Below are 22,121 nucleotides of genomic sequence, written 5' to 3' on the forward strand. Positions count from 1 at the left end.
GACCACTCTCATAAAGAGTAAGGAGTTCAGTAACATTACATTCACATAAGCATGTATAAAAGGGAAATGCACATGGGGGAAAAAAGCTGGAGTTAAATAATAAAGTCCAACCCCTCATTACCACCAACATATTGTGTATGTATCTCAGTTATCAAAAAGAGATGGGTAGTACAGCAGCTTACCTGGGGCATCCAAGAAACAGCAAATGGAACTGGAAAATCCACAAGGCAATCCGGTGGTTCTGTTGGATACTGAGGGAGGGAAAGAACATTTAGAATCAGCCCCATACACTGATGCCAAATTTGATAACAAAATATGGGCACTTCAAGCACCTTGAGAACTTGGCTTTTAGAGGAAACAACATCGCAAGTATTTTCAGGAATAGTTGTGAATGTTCATTGTAATTTAAAGAAGAAATCTGCGTGTGACCAGTTTTTATGCACCAGTTTGCAGTAATGGCAGGAGAATCACAGTTTGCTGTGTTCAGAGACATTAAAACAGAGCCTGAGACAAAAACATCAGATATTCAAAATTTCTCATTTACCTGTACTGGGAAGTTAACAAATAAAAACCAAACCACCTTAACTATTAATAACTATTTAGAAAGAGATGAATGAACATATAACACCAATTAAAAGAACTCACTGCCCCCTCCTCCCCACAATTAAAAGGCATCGGTGAGGAAGATTAAACATAGCTGTATTAAAAAATCCAAAGCTATAAGAGGTTTGCTAACTCCAAAAATTCATTACACCAGTAAATCATAGAATAGTTTGGGTTGGAAAGGACCTGAAGATCATCCAGTACCAACCCCCTGCCATGGGCAGGGACACCTCACACTAAACCATATCACTCAAGGATTCATCCATCCTGGCCTTGAACACTGCCAGGGATGGAGCATTCACAACCTCCCTGGGTAACCAATTCCAGTGCTTCACCACCCTTACACCAAAGAACTTCTTCCTTATATCCAATCTATATATTATATCCAAATGTAAATTCTACCAATGATTTACACAGCAGGTTTATAGAAATTGTTTTGAGGTTTATATCATATTAGTACAAGAAAACATTACAGAGAATCTTATCTGAGGAGACATGATAAGAAGCCACATCTTCCTGCCAGAATTAAAGAGTTAAGGCAAAGAGGTGAAGTTCAGCTGTGCAGCTTCCCTCTCCATCCAAAGTAAACGTGTAGACATAGATATTTTTCTTATTTATCAGGCACATGGCAATCAATTGATCATAAGTTTTCAAATGTCTTTATTTTCTGTAAAATGTAATTCTACAGTAATGTAGAATGATGTAATGTAATTCTACAGGAATTAGTTTCAAATTGTTCTCTATGGCACAGAGCAAAAAATAGAGAAGCTTCTCGAGAGCATCCATCCTTCATTGCTTTGATTTTAATAACAACCTAGTGAATTTATGGATTTCACAGATATTTAAGTTGCTTTTAATTTGCCTTCCTTTGTGGTTTGCATCAGGTATCTCCTCTCTGAAGACACATCCTAAAACCTCAATATCCTGTGCCTTTCCCTTTTATCACATTCGTGGCAGACAAGTTAACAGTGACAGAGCAAGAGAAGTGAAACAAGTGATTTGGAGGGGAGGCAGTTACAGCTTGCAGATATACAGCCACAAAAGCTGTTTCTCCTATTGCAGTGTTATTGTAAGCACTGTAGTGTTACTGGTTTTGTATTGTAGGCATTCTTTTGCTTGAAATGCTTCTATGCTTGCATAGAAATAGACGTTTTCAATGTATAAAAGTATGTCTAGAAGAAACAATTTTTTCCATAGGATTAGGTTTAGGGCTACATCATTTAAATCCCAGCAGCACAAGACAATTATGTGGTTACTTTCCCTGTGAATTCATTTTATGCAGTCTTTTGTGGGGTGCCTTTGAACAAGTGCTTGCAAACAGCTTCTACTAACTTCGTATCACTTTAAAAACAACCCAAACCAGAAAAACTACAGTCCTTTTCCCCTGCATTTTTAGCCACATTTTCTTCAAGAGTACAATATTGTGCTGTGCACCAGGTAAATGCCAAGAACTATGCAATGATTCTGTACATAGATGGTTTTTGTCCTTGGAGTATGAAATCCTATGTAAGTAAGGGGAGTGATTCCCCAGGAGATTACAGTGTTTTAAAATGCTATACCAGAACATATCAGGGACATCCTATTTCCTATAGTAACATTCAAATGTATATGTTGGCAATCATCCTACTCTTTAGAACTTAAGCAATTATTAGACCAAATATTTATATTGTATTTTTGAGCATGCAGCTAACTTTATCTAGAAAAAGGATTTCCATAACCCATATAATTCAAACAAATATCACAGCACCCTGAGTACTACGTAGCATGCAAATTCTTGCAGTGGTCTATTTGAATCCTTGGGATCTGAAATGAAACCTGAGAAATAAAGGCCAATGCTTTTGGGTTTACACTTTGAAAGTTGCACGCTTTCCTTTCAGAAATCACCTCTAGTAATATTTGCAAATTGTGAATGGATAAAGATTTCTGGATCAAATAAATCAGAAAACTAGTTCACAAAATGTAATCTGAGCATTAAATAATATATCCTCTTACAAGATGTAACCTTAATCACTTATACAAGTCAGAATAGGGTAGATGATTTGGCTAACATACCTAGCTATGACCATTCTCAGGTCTTCCAGATTTAAATGATGCCCCCAAGTTTCCTAGACACTTCACAAACAGTATACAGAGAGCAAGTGTTTTGAAAGGATAGCTCCTAACACAAAGCACCTTCAGACATGGATAGCAGGCGGAAATATTGCCAGTGCACACAGGAAAAGTCCTCAAAACACACCCAAACTGCTAAGAATGATGGCAAAGGAGTATTATGGGGATTATCTCAATATACATTATAAGCTTATGAAAAAGAATTTCCTAAATCACTTAATTGAAGAGTTTCTTCCCAAAAACATTGTTGACAGGGTTAGAAACTCATTTACCTGCATGGCATCCAGGAGGGCAAGGCTGAACAAACCCATATGCCAGAATACAAGCAGGAGCCAGCCATAAGTGCTGGGGAGGAAAAGTTTAACTCACATACTAACATTAACCAAAGAAAGAGCATAACAAAAATAGATGCATTTTGGGGTGTAGTTTTACTAAATAAGGTTCTCAAAAGAAATAACTTCAAAAAAACCCCAAACCAACACTTCAGCAAAGTCTTTTCAAATGCTTTAGATACGTATATGAAAGAAAATCAAATCCCCATGTCACCCAAACCACATTTCACACAGGAATTTTCTCCTGTGACAAGTTTAAATGCCAGACATGGTTTAAAAAGGACAAGCAATTGATCCTTCATCATAACAACTGCTTGGAAAAAAAACAAAACAAAAGAAAGAAGATTGATGATTACTTGTTACAACAGACACGTTGGATGATCTGGTCTCTTTATTACACTATATCCTTAGATGGTGTTTTCTTCTTTTATTAGGAGTCTCAAATTCTTTACTATAAGGAAAACACACAAGTTTTCACAAGTCCAGAAAATTATAATCTCTGTTCTCTACTCTCATTGATAAAATATGGCTAAACTGAACCAGCCAATGCTCAAGTGTCACAGTGTTTGACCACAGCTGTTGCTTGGTACAAATGGCTATTGCACTGTATTTTTCCCTACAGTTTTATACTTCCAAATAGTTGCAATACTTTTCTTGCATCACCATAAAAATCAAGACAAAACTTAGGGGCACCAGGCTGCACTTAATTGCTTGTGTCATACTAAGTCTGGGATAGCAGCTCCATTATAAATCACAACACAGTCTGGTCACTCTCCTCGCATGCTAAATAAGCCATAATTGTACTTCCCGATATATCTTTTCCATCAATGTATTTAATAGAAAATTAATTGTGCATCCATTAGTTTGTGCATGTAGGACAGTTATACTCTTTTTAATATCCCCTTTGGCAACCTTAACTCCTAACCAGCCCCTTTTCCATGGCCTTTTTCCCCTCTAAGGTAAAGTTAGCTTGTTTTATGATAAAACTCAAAACTCCAGGTATTTAAAGGAATATGAGATGTCTGTAGAGGTGAAATTTAACCTTCAGCCCACTCCTCATGCCTTCAAGATTATTAGATCAGACAACAGCTCAAGGATAGTCCAAACAACAATATTTAGACATTTTTGGATCCATTTTTGTCCCCTAGACTGAATTTCTGAGGACAACAGCTATTACCACCTGATTGTCACCATCCCTGGATATTCATAGGTCCTGGATAAAGAGATCTTGAAATGAGAAACTCTTGAAATGAGTTCTCTTGAAATGAGAAATTCCATGAAGAAACACTGCAATTTGAGTTCAGTTTTAAGTACACGAAGAACTAAATGCCATGGGTTTGCTTTGCAAGCTATCACAATTGGACAATTGATAGCTTTGCAAGCTATCAAAATCAGACAACTGTTTAGACTAAAAAGAAGTAACTTTTTTAACATAAGAAGTTCACTTCTGTAGTCAGTTTTTCATACATCCTTATATCTACAGCTTTAATAGTAAGACTTCCTAAAGTAGCAACCCACAATCCTCTCTTTCTTGTTATATGTATGGTCTCTGGATGGCGTGATAATGAATCAAAGCCTCCCAAGAGGCTTTGTCTATAACCCAGTAAAATAACTGCAATATCATAGAGTGCTTTGATGCATAAAGTGTGATGCACAGTTTCATATGAAAAGATTCTTACATATAACCATAATGCAATATTAATTTTAAATATAAAGTCTGAAAACTCTACTTTCTATTAACACCCACCCCTCAATCATCTTGCAGAACAGATATACTAACAAACCAACTCTGTAAACCCCTTGTAAATTAGGAAACATCCATTTATTACAAGAAAGCCTTAAGATATTTTCTCCCCCATAAACTCACCTTTGCATTGAACTTTAGAGTAATGAGATGTTGTCGACCACAAGAGTCTTCAGCTTTCAGCTTGATTGTGGTGAGACCAGTATCCATGTATGCAACTCTGAAAGAGAAAACTCTAATAGCATTGTGGAGAAGTCCAGTTTGAAACGTCTGCATTACTCTTATTAGTCTGTTACAAATATTAATCAGAGGAAGCCCTGTATGCCAACCATTTCTGCTGTTCTAGATTTACTGCTGTTAATACACCAGTCAACTGCTTAATGCAGTCATATATCTTTGGGTTATTTACAATGTGTGTCAAGGCTCATGCTGTGGTCAGTGAGCACTGCGTTTCAGTTTTCCATCACCGGAACCTTTGACACACACAGCATGTTCCTGTCAGCCTCTACTTATGTACACATTAAACTTCCTGTCAAATCTTTGATCCATTTCTACAGTTTCCTTACTGTATGAGACTTTTATTCCCTTGATTTGCTTTTCTCTTCAATGAAATTCTCTTTTATTATCAATACTATTATTGTGGAAAATTCAGTGGATATTAGCTCATATTGTAGAATTGATTTCCTGCAGAAAATAATACCCAAACAGGTACAAAATGAGTTATTTATGATGATTTGCCTGTTTTGTGAGAGTTTTACACAGTATACATGCACCTAACCAAGTAGCAAGTACATACTAAATGTAAGTTTTAAAACTCCTGACATAATCACAGACTCTTTGCTTCAGATGTCACTGATTCATGCTTCCCACAACAATGAAGATGAATACAATTCTAAAACACATTGTTCTCTAGAAATGGGTTCCTCTGAACAGCTTCAACAACTGCCAAAAAGGTTCAAACTTCTCCATATATTTACCAGTGAACTGGGCACATGGATATTCTGGCATTTTTACTATGTCATTCTTGTTGAAAGATAAAAAGCAGCCCAAGATTATTGTATGACTTATCACCTCTGACTGATGGAAAGGCCTTAGCAGAGTTCAAAGAAAGCATCTGCTTGCTGGCCTAAGTAACATTTATTTTTTCAAATCATTACATACGAGTCCAGTCACTTGAGCTGGGAAAAGCAGTTCTCTTTTAAGTGAAAATGGCAGTGGAGTTACAGAAGCCTGTACAAGAAAAAGCAGACACACAGCAAAGGGTGTGCAAGTAGGGAGGAAGCCAAAAGAAAATGATCTCCATAAATGATATAGCCTCAAATATGAGTGGACTTAAAAATACAGATGGAAAAAGCAGTGCTTGTAGTGAGTAGGGAAAGAGATCTATTATTTCATGTTTAATGCTGATTAACTTTAATGCAATATTAAATAGTCCTGGTAGTACTTTGACACTCCTTTTCTCCACAACAGTGGAAAGAAATACAAGTCTTTATAAAAGTGTAACTCAACTGTAGTCAATTAAACTCGATTTATTTAGAAAGAATTAGAGCATTCTGCCCCTAATTGGAAGAAAATCATTGTTCCTGATTTGTTAAAACTTCACCTTAAAATTATGTCACAAAGTTTTACAAAGATAAGAAAACTATACCTCACCTCTCCATCTATTGTTGCCTAGAGTGGGAAATCCTAAACCAGCAGCTAAGGCACAGAATGGTAACTATGATAAAACACACAGTAATATCCAAACCAAACTACAACTGGTACCTGCATGAGGGCACTATAAGGTTAAATTGCAAAAGAGAATGGAAGAATAAAGGGATGCTGTCAGGGTGTTTAGAATTTAAAATGATCTGTTCCAACACTCATATTTGGACCACCTCACTCTGGAGATGCCAGAAAGGTGTGGAATATTTTAGTTTAAAAATAATGTTTGCATTTCCTTCCTCTGTGTTGGGTGAGAAGAAACAAGATTAAAATATTATATGTATTTCTTAGATAGTGATGGACATATATAACTTTAATTTATTTCTGAAATCCTATAGAGTTTAGTACTTTTACAATCAGTTTCACAACCTAACAATCTCTAAAAGAAACACACATGCATGTGTGCATTTAGTTACAGATTTTAAATAAAAATATAGGCACACCCTTATAATAAAAATATAGTGACAATTTAGAATCATAGAATAGTTAGGGTTGGAAAGGACCTTAAGATCATCTAGTTCCAACCCCCCTGCCATGGGCAAGGACACCTCACACTAAACCATGGCACCCAAGGCTCCGTCCTACCTGGCCTTGAACACTGCCAGGGATGGAGCATTCACAACTTCCCTGGGCAACCCATTCCAGTGCCTCACCACCTTAACAGGAAAAAATTTCTTCCTTATATCCAGTCTAAACCTCTGCTGTTTAAGTTTGAACCCATCACCCCTTGTCCTGTCACTACAGTCCCTCACCAGCACCCCTGTAGGCCCCCTTCAGATACTGGAAGGCTGCTCTGAGGTCTCCACGCAGCCTTCTCTTCTCCAGGCTGAAGAGCCCCAACTTTCTCAGCCTGGCTCCATACAGGAGGTGCTTCAGTCCCTGATCATCCTCGTGGCCTCCTCTGGACTTGTTCCAACAGTTCCATGTCCTTTTTATGTTGAGGACACCAGAACTGCACACAATGCTCCAGGTGAGGTCTCACGAGAGCAGAGGGGGATTATGTTCAACCATATTTGTAAAGAATCTTCACATTCAGTTTTACTGACAGTGTAAATTAGACAGTTTAAGAAGAAAAAAGTAAGCATTTGGAAAGGGTGCAGAGAGCACTGATAATGGCTCCCCGTTATCTATAGAGGAATACATCATAAAGTGATTTTTCAAGTTCTGTCACTTACTCGATTTTGAACATATTTTTAGTTTCAGAATTCATATGTAAAGTATCTTTTCAAACCAGTTTCAAATATGATTTTCACTGAGCTTGGAAATAACTGGAAAAAACAGAGATCATCACAGCTATGAAGCACTACTACAATCTAAAATTATCTGCCAACTCTTCTGACATTTATTTCATTGACATCAACAACTAGTTGTTAGTAGGAGATAACCATACAAGCTAAACAAGACAACACCTTTTAAGTATTATTCATCACAAGCTATTTACTTAGAGGTTTTCTACTAAGATGTCCTCTTTCAAACTTTGTCACAAACAGGAACACTAAGGGGCCTATAAGGATGCTGGGGAGGGACTGCATTAGGGACTGTAGTGACAGGACAAGGGGTAATGGGTTCAAACTTAAACAGGGGAAGTTTAGATTGGATATAAGGAAGAAATTCTTTACTGTAAGGGTGGTGAGGCACTGGAATGGGTTGCCCAGGGAGGCTGTGAATGCTCCATCCCTGGCAGTGTTCAAGGCCAGGTTGGACAGAGCCTTGAGTGACATGGTTTAGTGTGAGGTGTCCCTACCCATGGCAGGGGGGGTGGAACTGGATGATCTTAAGGTCTTTCCAACCCTAACTATTCTATGATTCTATGAATAAAAACACTGTGACAAGGGGCATACAGGCTTAAAGAATGCTCAGAATAAAAATTCATGACCAGCCTTCCTTTTTCCCAACAAAATGTAACAACAGTAGACTGACTCTGGGATGTGAAGGAGGATTCAATTTTCCATTTAGGATAGAAAAAAGGAACTCAGTAGCTTTGTGGCTACCTGTTCTATATAACACCACTATTATTCTTTGGATAAGAAGGGATAAAAGGGGCAGTTCCATTAGACTGGAGAAATTTGGACAGTGCTGTAAATGTCAGATGAACTACTTCATACAATGGCCTAATCAAATAAGGAATTGTTTACATAGGTGGTATTTCAGTTATATAAACCTTCATTCCTCTGTAGGCTCCATCATTTTATCACACAAAAAAATGGAATGACCATAAAATGGAAAGCCTCAGTTAAATCCCTGAAATACTGCAATTCAGCATAACACACAAATGATTGAGAGCAGATGATAAAGCAGGATTCCCTTGGAAATGGGGAAGGAAAGAAAGGAAGATACTTATATGAACAACTTTGGCAAGTATCAAGCAAAGCCACATTGAGACTTGAAAGACAGTGACTCAAACCATGGCCTTAAAGGGTATTAGCAATCTTTATGAATCCACATGAGGGTGACAGGAGTCCTACAAAGCTTTGAAAGCCCATAATTTACCTTCCCAAGATATTGTCATTGAATCAACCAGCAAGGTTATGAGATAGTATTAGAAGAGCATTTCCTATAGCTTAGTACTACTACATGTGTATTCTCTCCCACCTCAGCTGATTAGGTTTGTGCCAGTATTTTTCCATGTTCTCAAAATGAAGGAAGTATCCTTTGAACTCCTCAGCTTGTAGGACAGCACTTAGTGCTGGAAATTTGGTACAATTTTATAACCTACTGAACTGTGACTTTTGTGTACAAGTAGTTGAATATGAAAGCACCTCTCCCACACCTAACTTAGGTCAAAGAATCAAGTTCTCTATGACACAGAGAAAGTGATTATATCTAATCACAGCAGCCTGCCCATTTGCAATCCTCATTACTGTTTGTACTTTCAGTGGCTTAGGAGGGAAGAGGTGCAAGATCATTGCAGATAATGCCTTCAATTTGTTTCTGAGAAACTTCACATATTCCTTAGATAAAAGCCATTAGAACACACTAAATTTGTGCCATACCTGAGAGCTTCTTAACTTGCTGCAGAGGTAAAGGAACCATAGTTTATTGCTTTGATTTGCCTTCAAACAAAAGATCCTTCTGCTTTTCAGTTGGATTTGGATGCAGTCAGCTTCCAGCATGACCCAAAACCCACTAGGAAATGGTAAATCTAGGGTCCACAACAAGCCAGTTCTTTTCTAAGAAAAATCCTGATAAATAAAGCTGGAGGCTTCTCAAGGTGTGAGCATGGATTGATCCTTACTTCCAGTACTAAATGCAGGCTTAGTTTTGTGCTGGAAGACCACACCAGGATGTTTCTAACTAACATGCAAATACACATCACCTACAACTCAAAATCAATCTTGGTTATGAGGCCTTCTTAGCAGCTCATTATATTGTTTAAAGCACTCTAAAATTAGAGGTGTAACTTACCAATGTACTTTGAATTGCCCCTCTAAGTTCTTTTCCTTCCAACTCATAATAAACCAGGTATGATCCCCTATGTACAGCCCAGCCCTTTGGTTAACAATTAACTTCCCAACCAGAAAACCCTGCACAGGTACCTTATCAATGTGTATCTTTATTGAATTATATGACTCGACTTGATAAACGCACAGCATAATTTGTGTGCCTATACAAAGACCATCTTTGCAGGAAACCAGGTCAAATTCTGTCCTAGAAGCATGCTCTGGTAAAACACTGATGTCTTTTTTAATAATAAACCACTGGATGTTATTCTTCGTATATTAAGCTATATTTATATAGAAAATTAGAAAGATAGTACATTTCTTGTATTTATATTTTTACATATATTTATTGCCTTTAAGTATATACTATGTTTGTTTTGCTGGCATGGGATTTCTGAAGGTTTTGGTTTTAGTTGGGGTGAAAAGACTCACTTCCAGCTCTCCTTCTCCCAGAAGATGAACTGAACTGTCTCTTCTTCCACAGATACTCAGTTTATAGCACAGCATACACATGAAACAACGTTCTTAGGTGCACCAAGCCTCCAGCCTCAGGTGACACAGTTCATACTCTCTTTGTGCAGTAACCAACATTTTCCCACTTTTCTCCCAAACACGGTCTACTTGCAGTTTTTGGAGACTATGCTTTTCAATAGCCCTTATCTCCATTTGAATGCATCTGGATAGCAATATATATATATATATGAGTTTCTCTCTGCAGGTGTCACAAATTGCTGGTTTTACAGCAAAGTGCCACAAAGCGCTGGATATACAGCTTCCAAATTCTTCCCTCACACACTTTTTTCCCTAGATTTATCTTTTTATGGATTAGCTACCTTATTCCTTTGTAGAAGGAGATTCTTGTGCTATGGAGAGCAAGATAGAACTGTTTCTTTAAGAACAATTATTCTTGTTCTAAAAAATGCATGGACTGTTTTCATAAAAGTACATGGAGATGAACCATAGCATATGTGAACAGTCAAAAAAGAAAAGCTGGACAAATGAGGAAAGAGAATGAGAAAAAGGAGAGCTATAACTGCTGTATTAAATACAGTTACTATGCCAATAGTTTATAGGTCAAAGAAGAATTGATTTCTTGGTAGTAGCATCTCACCCTTCAGCTTAGTTATTTGAGACTTGAAAATACACCTTCAGTTGATACAGGTTTGTTTGGGTTTTTTCCAAGTAAAAGCAAAGCAGCAGAGATTTGAAAGCAAAGCCAGCTGCTGAACAGGATAAATTAAGAGAACAAGCACAGTGATGTGTTCAACTCACACATACAAAAGAAGAACAGATATTCTAAAGATGTCTGTTAAGAAATAAACATACTTATTCCAACCCAGTATTTCTAGATCTCTGACAAGACAGGAGTAGTATTCTGGCGGCCGTGGTATATGCAGGTCTTGTGTATTCTTTAAAGCAATTTCCTGTTTAAAAAGCATTTAAAACATCATTAAGAGAGATTTCAATATTTTTGCATCTATTTAGCCATGTGATTTTTGCAATCCATTCAAAAATATTAAGCTTATGTAAAATTAACTGTACACTGCATTTGTTTTGTTATAGCCTCCAGCTAAAGCAGACAAAGAAGCTGTTTGGTAAATTACTTCAGATACTGGTAATGAAAACATCTGCAATTTAAAAAAAACAACCCCACAGATGTTGACAACTTGGTCTTCAGATGCAAATATCAAATGTGCCTCTTTTTCAGCTAATAAATTTGAACTCAAGCATCTCGACTGAAAGAACATTTCAAAAGAAGGTTCTATTAAGCCCACAGCTGTCTCCTGGGCCCCGCAGCCACAAAAGATGATACATGGATGAAATCCCTCATATTATTTTTAAGTAGCTATATACAACTTTATATAGCAATAAAAAATATAAATCAAAAAATCAGTTTCTCAGTTTTAACATCATAGGAACCCAGAGAGTAAGTTTTGGTACAGACACTCATCAAGTATGTTGTAATTCCTCAAGAAGAGGTTTTTATCAAAGCGGTAAAGCCACATTATAGGAGAAAAACTAAACCAGATGTTCCACATTTCTATTGTGCTACTTGGTCTTTAAAGGTTTATTTCAGTTGCAATCATGCTTACAGGACAAATACATAAATTAATGAAACAGATAATAAATTATTAATAATTTAAAATAAAGCTTAAATAAAATAAGAAATAAATAAAATGAATCATAAAGTCAGTATAATAGCCATTTCTGCCCAGTTCTTCTGAGGTGTCTTCTGTTGTTTTTACTCTCTGCATTAAGGATCACTACTTTATTATTTTGAATTAATTATACTTTCTCTGCCTTCTCATCATCTGAGTGCTTGTGTATCCAGACAGAGATTAGGGGCTAACCATTGTGAAATATTCCAAAATAGCCACATGTAGACATTTTTACTCAGTCCTATTCCAAGCACCTTTACCTGGTTTAGTGTAATCCTGCTTGGCAGGGATTGAACCAATACTGAGAAAAGGCATTCCCAGTGTAGAGCAGTAGTGTAATACCAGGAAGGTATTTTGCTGTTGTTTTGAAGAATGCTTACCGTGTTTCCTATCTAAGTTAAGTAAGTTGTATGCAACTAATCTTTGCCAAGAATGCTCAGAGAGTAAGGGTTCACTAACAGACAAGAAATGGTCCATAGACTTTGCTACTCTTCAATCCCACATTAGAAAAAAGTAATAACAAATAATAATAAGTCTCTGAAATACATAAAAAAAAAGCTTTCTGCATCTATTGGTCAAATTGTTGCCCATGTGAAAACACCTTCAGCAATCCAGTGACTGTGTAATCGTTTGTATGATTGTAAGCTTTTTTTGCCATCTGGACAATAACAGGAATTCCAAGAATATCACCGCAGAAAGGATGGCTCTATACTGAAATCCCTTGCTGCGATTCTGATTTTCCCATGACACTCAAATTTCCAGAGTCACTTAAAATCCTAAAGGATATTTACACAAATATTACATGAACATCATACATACAAAATTACCTTTTCTTAAAAATAAAACCCAACACAAAAATCCATCTATCAAAGAGTAAGCTGTAGAAAACTGAAAATGAAAACCAAAGCTTTGAGAACATCCCATCTCCCATGTATATATTCTGTCACTTACCAGAATAGTTTTCAGCTCCACCATAAAGCTGCTGAGATCTGGACAGCTGTGCAGCCTCTGGAGGGAAAACACCATGAGTTCTTCAACTCATAGCTTGCAGTGGTAAACAATTTCAGTCTAATTCTTTTTTCAGTGTTGTCAAACTGACTCTTCTAAAAAGCCTCAGCTTTATATCACATGTTTAAATATTTCAATTATAGAACAAATGTCCCAGAGTACAGGAAACTTTCCAGAAAAAGTGAAAATCACTGCTGGTGAAAATGAACTATCACCTTTGTCACATGACACGTCTTTATAAATATATAAAGTCTTTATAAACTATAGAGATATTTATGAAGACTTCAGTCTTCACCAATGAGAACAGAAGCTTTAAAATAACTCAAAAAAAATCACAGTTGGTTACATTTTCTGTAGTCTCCAGACCCATTTGCTTTTAGATGCTGTACATGATTGAGGATCTCTGTTTATCTTCAGACACTGTGCCCTTTCCTCAGCTCTGTATCTTTGGTTACTCCCAACTCATAACCCCTGTTCTACAAAGGGGTGCACAGTTCATGAGATAGGGAGTCTTAGCTACCACACCTGACAAAGATGCCTTCTTAGAAAGTTTCTTCTAGATAAAGGGGTTTAATTTAGACTCTGACAACACAATTTATGCTATACCCAGCAATAATTAATGTGAATTCTTTTTGCACTATGAACAGTTTGTAAAGAAATAAATAAAAAATGAAAAACAAAATCTGTTTCTGAGAGATTAAAGACAAATTCCAGTAAAATGTCAGCAGCCATTTATTTTTAAAACATTCTATCTCAGTCTTAAAAAAAGAAAGCTTGAATAAAGCTAAGTATTTACTAAGTTCTGTTCATCTGTCCTTAGACTGACCTGCAAATCCTTAAGTACATAAGAATAAACCTTGGCTGTACAATGAAAGGAGAATTCTTTAGCAGTTTTAGAATAGGTGTGTGAATATAAGCTTTTCAAGTATGCACTTAAGAAAATGGGTAAAAAAGTTCTATACCTGCTTTAAAATATGCTGATATTGATTCAGGATCTTCTTTAGGTGCCAACTGCACTCTAATCTAGACAAACAGTATGTGGTGTAAGTTTTAAATTCACAGTAAATGATATTTATAAGAGATCAGAAAGTCTGCTACACAGCAATACAAAATAATGAAGTAAATAATACTTCAGAATTTCTTTGAGTTTCACATTCAAAGCTATTTAAAACTTTCAAATGTCACTATCCCAAAGCCCATTAAAAATTAAGCATTTACTTACAAAAGCCTGTTCTTTGCTGAAAACAACAACATAATTCTTGCAAACTAGTATGACTTCATAAAATATACCTATATATAAAAATTACAACCTGAAAATGTCAAAGTTACCTATAATGTGGTTTTAAGTATCTGACCTAGAATGTAATAAAGCTCTCGAATATCACATCTGTTCACATTCAGAGCAGGCTTGCCCAGGAAGAACTATGGACTGTTAAAGTGCACATACAACACACACACACATCCCCATGTATTACTGTGATAAACAGTGAAAAGAACAGAGCTTTTAAATAAAGTTCATCAAGTCCATAATTGCTTAAATTTACAACTGTGCACTGAATTTTCTGTTTTCCAAATGGTGACATATAAATAATCTGATTTAAATGAACATTTTTCCTCCTTTTCTATGTAAATATACCCAATTAATTGCAACAGGTTTCAAACTTAATTACAAGTTTTAAAGCTAATTACATATTTTGATATAAACAATGTTTATTGTCAAGATTTTACTAACACTGAACAATTTTGTTGCAAGGTTAACTTGAAATCAGTAAGAATTAATTACCAACACTGATATGGGAAAAATAATAATTCATATGCATACTCATCAGTGCTTTTATCAGAATAAACGTTTGTTACATATATTTACAAATTGCTTTCATAAAACTATCTTACCTTGCATTTTTCAGTTGAAAATCCATTGGTAACAATATCCTGATGTGGAAGTCTCTACCCTTGAAAATAATCATTTAAGTAATAGGAAGGTCAGGAAAACAATAAAAAAGTAGACACTTGTAAATATTCCTCATAAGATCAGCTACTAAGAAAGTAAGTTTGTCTTATGTGACTTTCAGGAGTATTAGTCAGAATTTCTTTATTCAGGAAAAAAAAATACTAGCATGAGTGACAGGTAGAAATAAAACCGATTTTAATTTTGAAGTTGAAGCAGTCTTGACCTCTGACTTTGAATATCTAGTAAAAACTTTTCAGTGCATCACCTTTCATAAAGCAAAAATAACACCTTCCAGAAGAAAAATAAACATTATCTAAACCTGGGAAAAAACAAGTAATATTATTTAATTCAAGTTATGCTGAAGCACATAAAAGTCTGTCTTCAAATCAAATAAAAGTCAAAGCAGACTTTTACCATAAAAGTACTACTTCACTGAAAGGAACTTGGGCACTGATCCACAACACAACCCTGCAAGTTTTTAGAAACTGGAAACAAAAACAGTCCCAAATACATGAATCTAATAATTTTTTTCTTGTTAATGCAATTCACCCACTTGTATTTTCAGTAACTGTCCCTATTTCTGATACTCCTACGTTCTTACGGGATGATCAAAATAAAACTGAAATAAGGAAGGTTTGCTAGCAGGTTTAACTCCTCCTTGATGCAAGGAGGGCAGTTAACTCCTCTCAAAACTTGTATTTCAGGCTCTCTTCAAGTTCAGCATACCCTGAATTATACCCACAAACTCTGAGATTTCTTCAGCAGGAAGTAAATAAGAAACCCAGCTTTCCTCCTGTGATTAGATGACCAACAGAGTAGATGCTTCATCTCAATTTCAGAAAGGCTTTTATTTCTGTTTCCCACCATGTCCTCACAGACAAACTGAAGAAAGATGAACTAGATAAGCTTACAGCGAGGTGAGCTGAAAACTTGCCAAACAGCTGGGCTCAAAGGGTTGTGATCAGCAGGACAAAGTCCAGTGGGAAGTCCCTGACTAATGGTGCACACCAGGGGTCAGTCCTGGGGCCAACACTGCCCTTCATTAGTGTCTCTCACTCAGCAAGTTGGCAGAGGATAGAACAATGTGAGGAATGGTTGTTAGATTATGTGACTGTGCTACCAGTCAAATGAATCTTAAAAGGATGAGGAAATGGGCTGACAGGAGCCTCATGAACTTAAGTGGAAAGTCCTGCACCAGGAGAGAATTCACACCATGCACCAGCACATGCTGGTGGCTGATAAGCTAGAGAACATCACTACAGAAAAGGACCAGGTGGTCCTCATGGACCTGAAGTGAGCCTGAGCCAACAGCACGCTTGCAGCAAAGATGGCCAACAGCCTCATGTGCTGGATTAGGCAGAGCATTTCCAACAGGTTGAGTTAGGTGATCCTTCACCCCTGGTTAGCGTGGATTAGGCACACCTGAGGTGCTGGGTCCAGAGTACAGGAGAGGCATGGCCATACTGGAGTTAAACCTGTGAAGAGCTCTGAGGGGATTAAGAACTTGAAGCATGTCATATGAGGAGAGCCTGCTTAGCCTGGAGAAAAGAAGGCACAGAGGGTAACTTGCCAGTGTGTACAGATACCTGCTGGGGATGGAACTTTGAGCAACCTGGTCTACTGGAAGCTGTCCCTGCCCATGGCAGGGAGTTTGAACTAGATGATCTTTAAGGTCCCTTCCAACCCTAATCATTACAAAACAAGATTCTATGACTAAAGAAGGTGCAGACTCCAAGTGACACACACTGGCAAGGTGAGAGGCGATGGATACAGATTGAAATACAAGAAATTTCACTTAAATGCAACTAAAAAAAAACCAACTCAGCAACAGTGAGAGTGGTCAATCACTGGAACAGGCTAAGACATCAGCAGTATCCATGCTTGGAGACATTCAAAACACAGCTGGACATGATCTTGAGCAACCTGCTCCAGCTAGAGGACCTCCAGAGGTTCCTTTCAACCTCAGTGTTGAAATGCTCACAAGCAAAACCAAGACCATAGAATAGTTAGGGTTGGTAAGGACTTTTAGGTATCTTTTTCTGAGTTGAATATAGCCAATTAGCACATCCATTGCTTCTAATCTCCTCCAAAGCTGATGTTTACTGCACACTTAAATTAAGTGCGTAACCTCAGACTTGGCTATGCTACAGCTTCAGCCCTAATAAAAAAATCACATCTAAGAACAGACGCTCACACTCGCATCTTAAGCTTCCCATTAACTCCAGGATGCATTCTAGCACACAGAGTGGTTCATAAGTCACATCTGTTGGGGTCATACAAAAATAAACACACACTTCCCAAATGTCTTGTGAAAGGTGGATGCAAGAGTCACAGAATCATTAGGGTTGGAAGGCACCTCTGGAGATCACCTAGTCCAACCCACCTGCCAAGGTAGGCCACCTAGAGCAGGTTAAACAGGAGACCTTCCTGTATTTTGACTGCAAAACCTATGCTTTTGGAAATGCAAGTTTGACACAAACCATGTCTTCTGACTTTACAGGAGGAAAATCCCATGCTATTTCTACATAAAAATACACCTGCAAAGAGTTGTTTTTGTGGTCTGTCTGCACATGCATGTATGATGTTAACAAGCCACGCCTGCAGCATCGCTGCATACTGCCTCTGATGGCAAAGTTGGCTTTAGCATCCATTCTCAAGGCGTCCCAGGTGCTGCTCTCCCCACACTGCAACTTGCGATACCCTCAGTGAGATGATGCAGCTACTTAAAACTCAGAAACGCAGGAAGTGAAAGGAAAATACACATTACTAATCACCTGCTTCAAGCTTTCGTAGGCCTAGAGTGCAGGCACATTGAATCCCCCCAAAACCACATACGCCAGCACAACAAACGCGGCCCACAGGCCATCAGCCAGCCCTGCTGCCACAAGAGCAGCAGCAGGTATATACAGCGAGAACCCGGAGGACCGCGGCATGGGCGCCCTGGCACAGCACCCTCCCTGCACAGCACCATCACCACACGGCACCATCAATCACCACACAGCACCATCAATCACCATAGGGCACCCTCCCTGCACAGCACCATCACCACACGGCACCATCACCACACGGCACTGTCCCTGCACAGCACCATCACCACACAGCACCATCACCACACGACACCCTCCCTGCACAGCACCATCACCACACGGCACCCTCCCTGCACAGCACCATCACCACACAGCAAGGACCAGTGTGCTGCTGAGGTGCCCCGCGAGACGTTTCCTGCCTCACAACCCCGGCAGCTCCGCGCCCGGACGGGAAACGCTCCTCCCTCCCTCACACAGAGCCGGTCCCGCAGGAAGGGAAGCGGCGGGGATAAGTGACACGGAACGAGTGCCATCGCTGCCGGTACCTGCGCGGTGATGAAGCCCTCATAGACGGTCCGCTCCCGGTTCTGCGGCAGCAGCAGCGGGCACTGCCGGAGCAGAGCGGACGAACCCGCCATTACCGCTCCCCTCTTGCTCGGCAGCACCGTTCGAATCCGACGCGCCTCAGGCTGAGGCCCCGCCCCCGACGGCGCATGCGCCTGAGGGGAGGGGCGGGTCGCGCGGCGTGGCCGTTAGGGCGGGCGCGTGCCGGCCGTTACCTGAGGTGAGGAGACAGGCGCCATGGAGTGACGAGGATATTATCCAGCGAGGCTCTTAACACACAAGTCAAGGCAAGGGGGTACTTCTGGCTTGGTTAGTGTATTGGTTTGCTAGGGATCTGGGTTCCAGGAATATCGGAATTCTTCCCTGTGAGGGTGCTGAGGCGCTGGCACAGGGTGCCCAGAGAAGCTGTGGCTGCCCCATCCCTGGCAGTGCTCAAGGCCAGGTTGGACACAGGGGCTTGGAGCAGCTGCTCCAGTGGAAGGGGTCCCTGCCCGTGGCAGGGGTTGGAGCTGGAGGAGCTTTAAGGTCCTTTCCAACCCAAACCAGTCCACGAATCATACATTGTTTTCTGCTGTAACACATTTAGTGTGATAAGAGCTCTTCTGCCCTCTCACTAAAGTATTGGAAGAAAAAACTTTTTTCTGGGTGGGCTGCCCTGATAGTCACTGTGTTTGGGAAAGCCTGAGGGGACTTAAACAAAGCAATCGATTTTATTATATATGTTTCATGAGAACATAAGACTTTGCATAACTTTGTGGCTAAGCATCACATAAAGCACAGTAAGATGCAGCTTCTGCCTAAATAAACATGTTTAAGAAAGAAAAAAGTCTTACAAGGTGATAGGTGGTTTACCAAAGTCACCTACTTGGGTTAGCTTTGGAGGAGCAGCCTGAGAAAACCTGAGGCACAAATGCAGTCTGATTCACATACATTGTATTGCTGAAGGTTCTAGAAGGTCATATTTTTGCAGGTCATCTGATAAGGCCTCCACTGTTGGTTGTGGTGTGAATGACTGAAGTTACTAAATCTTCACAAATGTTACTGTTATTTATCTCTTGGAAAAGAGGAGGTTGTTCCTCCCAGCACCTGTTGAGTTGTTCATATCTTTAAACCACTGCTTCTTATTGTGGAGCTGAGTGCAAAAGGCTCCAGAAAATACAAAGTAGCATTAACAGGAGCTCAGTTGCTCCAGGCTGGGAGACTGGGAAGTAGCTGCAAGTTTAAGGCAGCTGGAGAGCTACTGTTTCTGCTGGTAGCAGCTCAGTATCTGTGGGACAAGAGATGACTTAATAGAGAAGCAAAAATACCCTAATGAAATGTTTCAACCTGCAGCTACATCTTGTTCCCTTAGCTTGGGACACCTGTACATGGGGATTGCATGAAAGCAGGAGTCAAAAGACCTCAAACCCTTTGCAGTTTTATACTGGCTATTAGAAACACAGCTGCTATATGAGGGAATGAACACGAAGTTTTGCTCATTTGAGGTGTTAGTCTCTAGTGTTCTCTTGTTTTGCATGCTGCCAAAGTTCCTTTGTCTTGCGTCTAAGTTCTGCCAGTGGTTTGCTCAAGCATCTGGCATACAATGCACTAATAAGAGTCAATAGGAAGGTGAAGGAGTCCTAAGTTTTGCCACTTCATCACAGGAAAATTTGCAGGAATATATGCTAAAAAATACCCAATATATCCTCAGTGCTGGCTAACGGGGGTCGTTTGGGGTTTGTGGTGGTTTTTTTTTTTACACCTTGATGATGATTTCCAGACTTAAATTTTCAGTGTACCGTAGAAACACATGCTCTGGCAGTTGAGGTCTTTGCAAGAATGTTCTTGTCGCATTTTTGTCCTCCAGAGAACTTCAGACAATGCACAACAAAAGGGGCTTAAATACTACTATATTTAACTCATATGGTCATGGCTTGCTCCCCTAAAGCTGTTGGTGTGCATTTCAGTACCCAGCAGGGCTCATCTCGAGCAGTTAATCCAGTGCTTCATAGTAAACTGTGTCCTTCGTATCTATTAATTTGATTTTGCTCAAAACATTTATTGAACTGTTTTCTCTCAATATTACACTCAAAATAACCTTACTGAATTGTGAAATATCTCTGTTACTTTATCAAGTACAGATATTATTTCTTAATTGCATCAAATGCAAAACTCAAGACAGTTTTTCTTCTTCTTTTAGCCATGTTTCTCTTAGTCTCTGACTTTAAAATAAAGTGGAATCACTTTAGACAAGTGCCCTTATGGAGTAATTTATCTAAATAAAAATACTGCAATATCAGAGCCATAAAATATTTTAGTACTGAGGCCCAGAGAACATTAGTCAATATGTAACACTGTATATACGGCACACTTTTAAACTTTGTAGAAAAATTCATTTAACTGAAACTTGTTACTTTGATCTGACACACAGACTTCAGCATCTTTAAGACATGGCAATAACAAAGTAAAAGCAAGGAAGTTTGTCAGACATACTTCTTAAGGAAAAGGAGTCCTGATCTGATCTTTCAGCCACAGGCCAACTTAATTGCCATCATTGTTTGCCAGAAAAATCATAATGGAGTTTCTTATTAATTATCTGTCCATTCAGATATCACATTCAGCCAGCTAAGTAATGAAAAAATCATGAGTGACAAAACAGTTTGCAGACTTAGCACTGGAAAGCAACAGACTTTTTAGTAAAATTATCCCATGAACAGTCAGACAGCAAGTACAGTCACAGAAAACAGTTCACATGGACCCACTCAGTTACCTAAAAACCCCCTACATTATTGAAATAATGTACCTTTCTTAAGAGCTTGATTTTTAAGTTTACCTAAGGATATTATGAAAGGCAAGAAAGTGTGTTATTCCCCAACATTAGTATCTCCAACAAAGCAATCAATTTAAAACCATGCAAAATTGCTAATATTGTTATTGCTGTCCTCCTTCATAACTCAGTGTCATTTTACTCATCTCACCCCCAAGAAATGACCTTTTCTGTACATATCCTGCCTTTTCTTCACAAATCCCCTGAGTGACAGAATCTCCTCCTAATCCCATTTCCATTTAGATGTTAGAGAAAAGCACTGTAGACCTTCGAGGGAATAAGTAATCAAAATGGGAAGATAATAACATGTTTATGAAATCTGAATTTTATAATAGCAAATTGAAAAATTACAATAGTATTTCAAGCCACTGAAGGTCAATGTTACTGAGAGTTCAGAGCCATCGATCAAGTGTTTTTAAATGTTCTTAGTTAAGATTATTTTTAATACAGAACATCTCTATTTCAGAGAGCGCCTCTTCAGAGGTGATTTGCCATCTACCTAACAACCACAGAATTTGGTGTTAAACGCAGATGTTTCTAATGGAAAGCCACAGTAGGAAAAATCTACTACATATTTTTAGCTGTCTTTTAAGCAGAACAAAACCACAGAACAACTTCCCAAGCCTCTACAAAATGCACCACAGTTTAAGAATTCGAGCCCTAATGACTGCTTAAAGGTGAAAGCACATGAAATAAAATATTGCAAAGGAATACTTTGAATAATATGCAGTTTTACCTTTTTTTTACTAAAGGTGATTTTGCTTGCTTGTGCACAAAAGCTACCAAAGGAGTATATTCTGAAAGCCAGTGAAACTTAACTGAGGTCCTAGACAGAAAGATAACATTTAAACCTTCTCAGGTCTCTGTCTTGAGCGTCAGTTTTCCACTGTTTGA

At 38.6% G+C, this 22,121-nt stretch overlaps 1 protein-coding gene across 1 annotated transcript in view; it reads right to left on the reverse strand.

Annotated features, from left to right (window-relative positions):
- Positions 1-18,528, reverse strand: part of FANCL (FA complementation group L) — a 31,396-nt gene extending 12,868 nt beyond the window's left edge. Inside the window, exons 1-7 of the mRNA XM_034060821.1 lie at positions 18,403-18,528; positions 14,993-15,051; positions 14,062-14,122; positions 13,043-13,099; positions 11,259-11,356; positions 4,912-5,008; positions 183-251 (exon numbers count right to left, since the gene is read on the reverse strand). Coding sequence (XP_033916712.1) covers positions 183-251; positions 4,912-5,008; positions 11,259-11,356; positions 13,043-13,099; positions 14,062-14,122; positions 14,993-15,051; positions 18,403-18,495 — 534 coding nt within the window. The 5' untranslated portion in view covers positions 18,496-18,528. The remainder of the gene's footprint in view (positions 1-182; positions 252-4,911; positions 5,009-11,258; positions 11,357-13,042; positions 13,100-14,061; positions 14,123-14,992; positions 15,052-18,402) is intronic.
- Positions 18,529-22,121: the final 3,593 nt, after the last annotated feature.

The sequence above is a fragment of the Melopsittacus undulatus genome, chromosome 3 (genome assembly GCF_012275295.1).
Source record: "Melopsittacus undulatus isolate bMelUnd1 chromosome 3, bMelUnd1.mat.Z, whole genome shotgun sequence".
NCBI classification, from domain to species: Eukaryota; Metazoa; Chordata; class Aves; order Psittaciformes; family Psittaculidae; genus Melopsittacus; species Melopsittacus undulatus.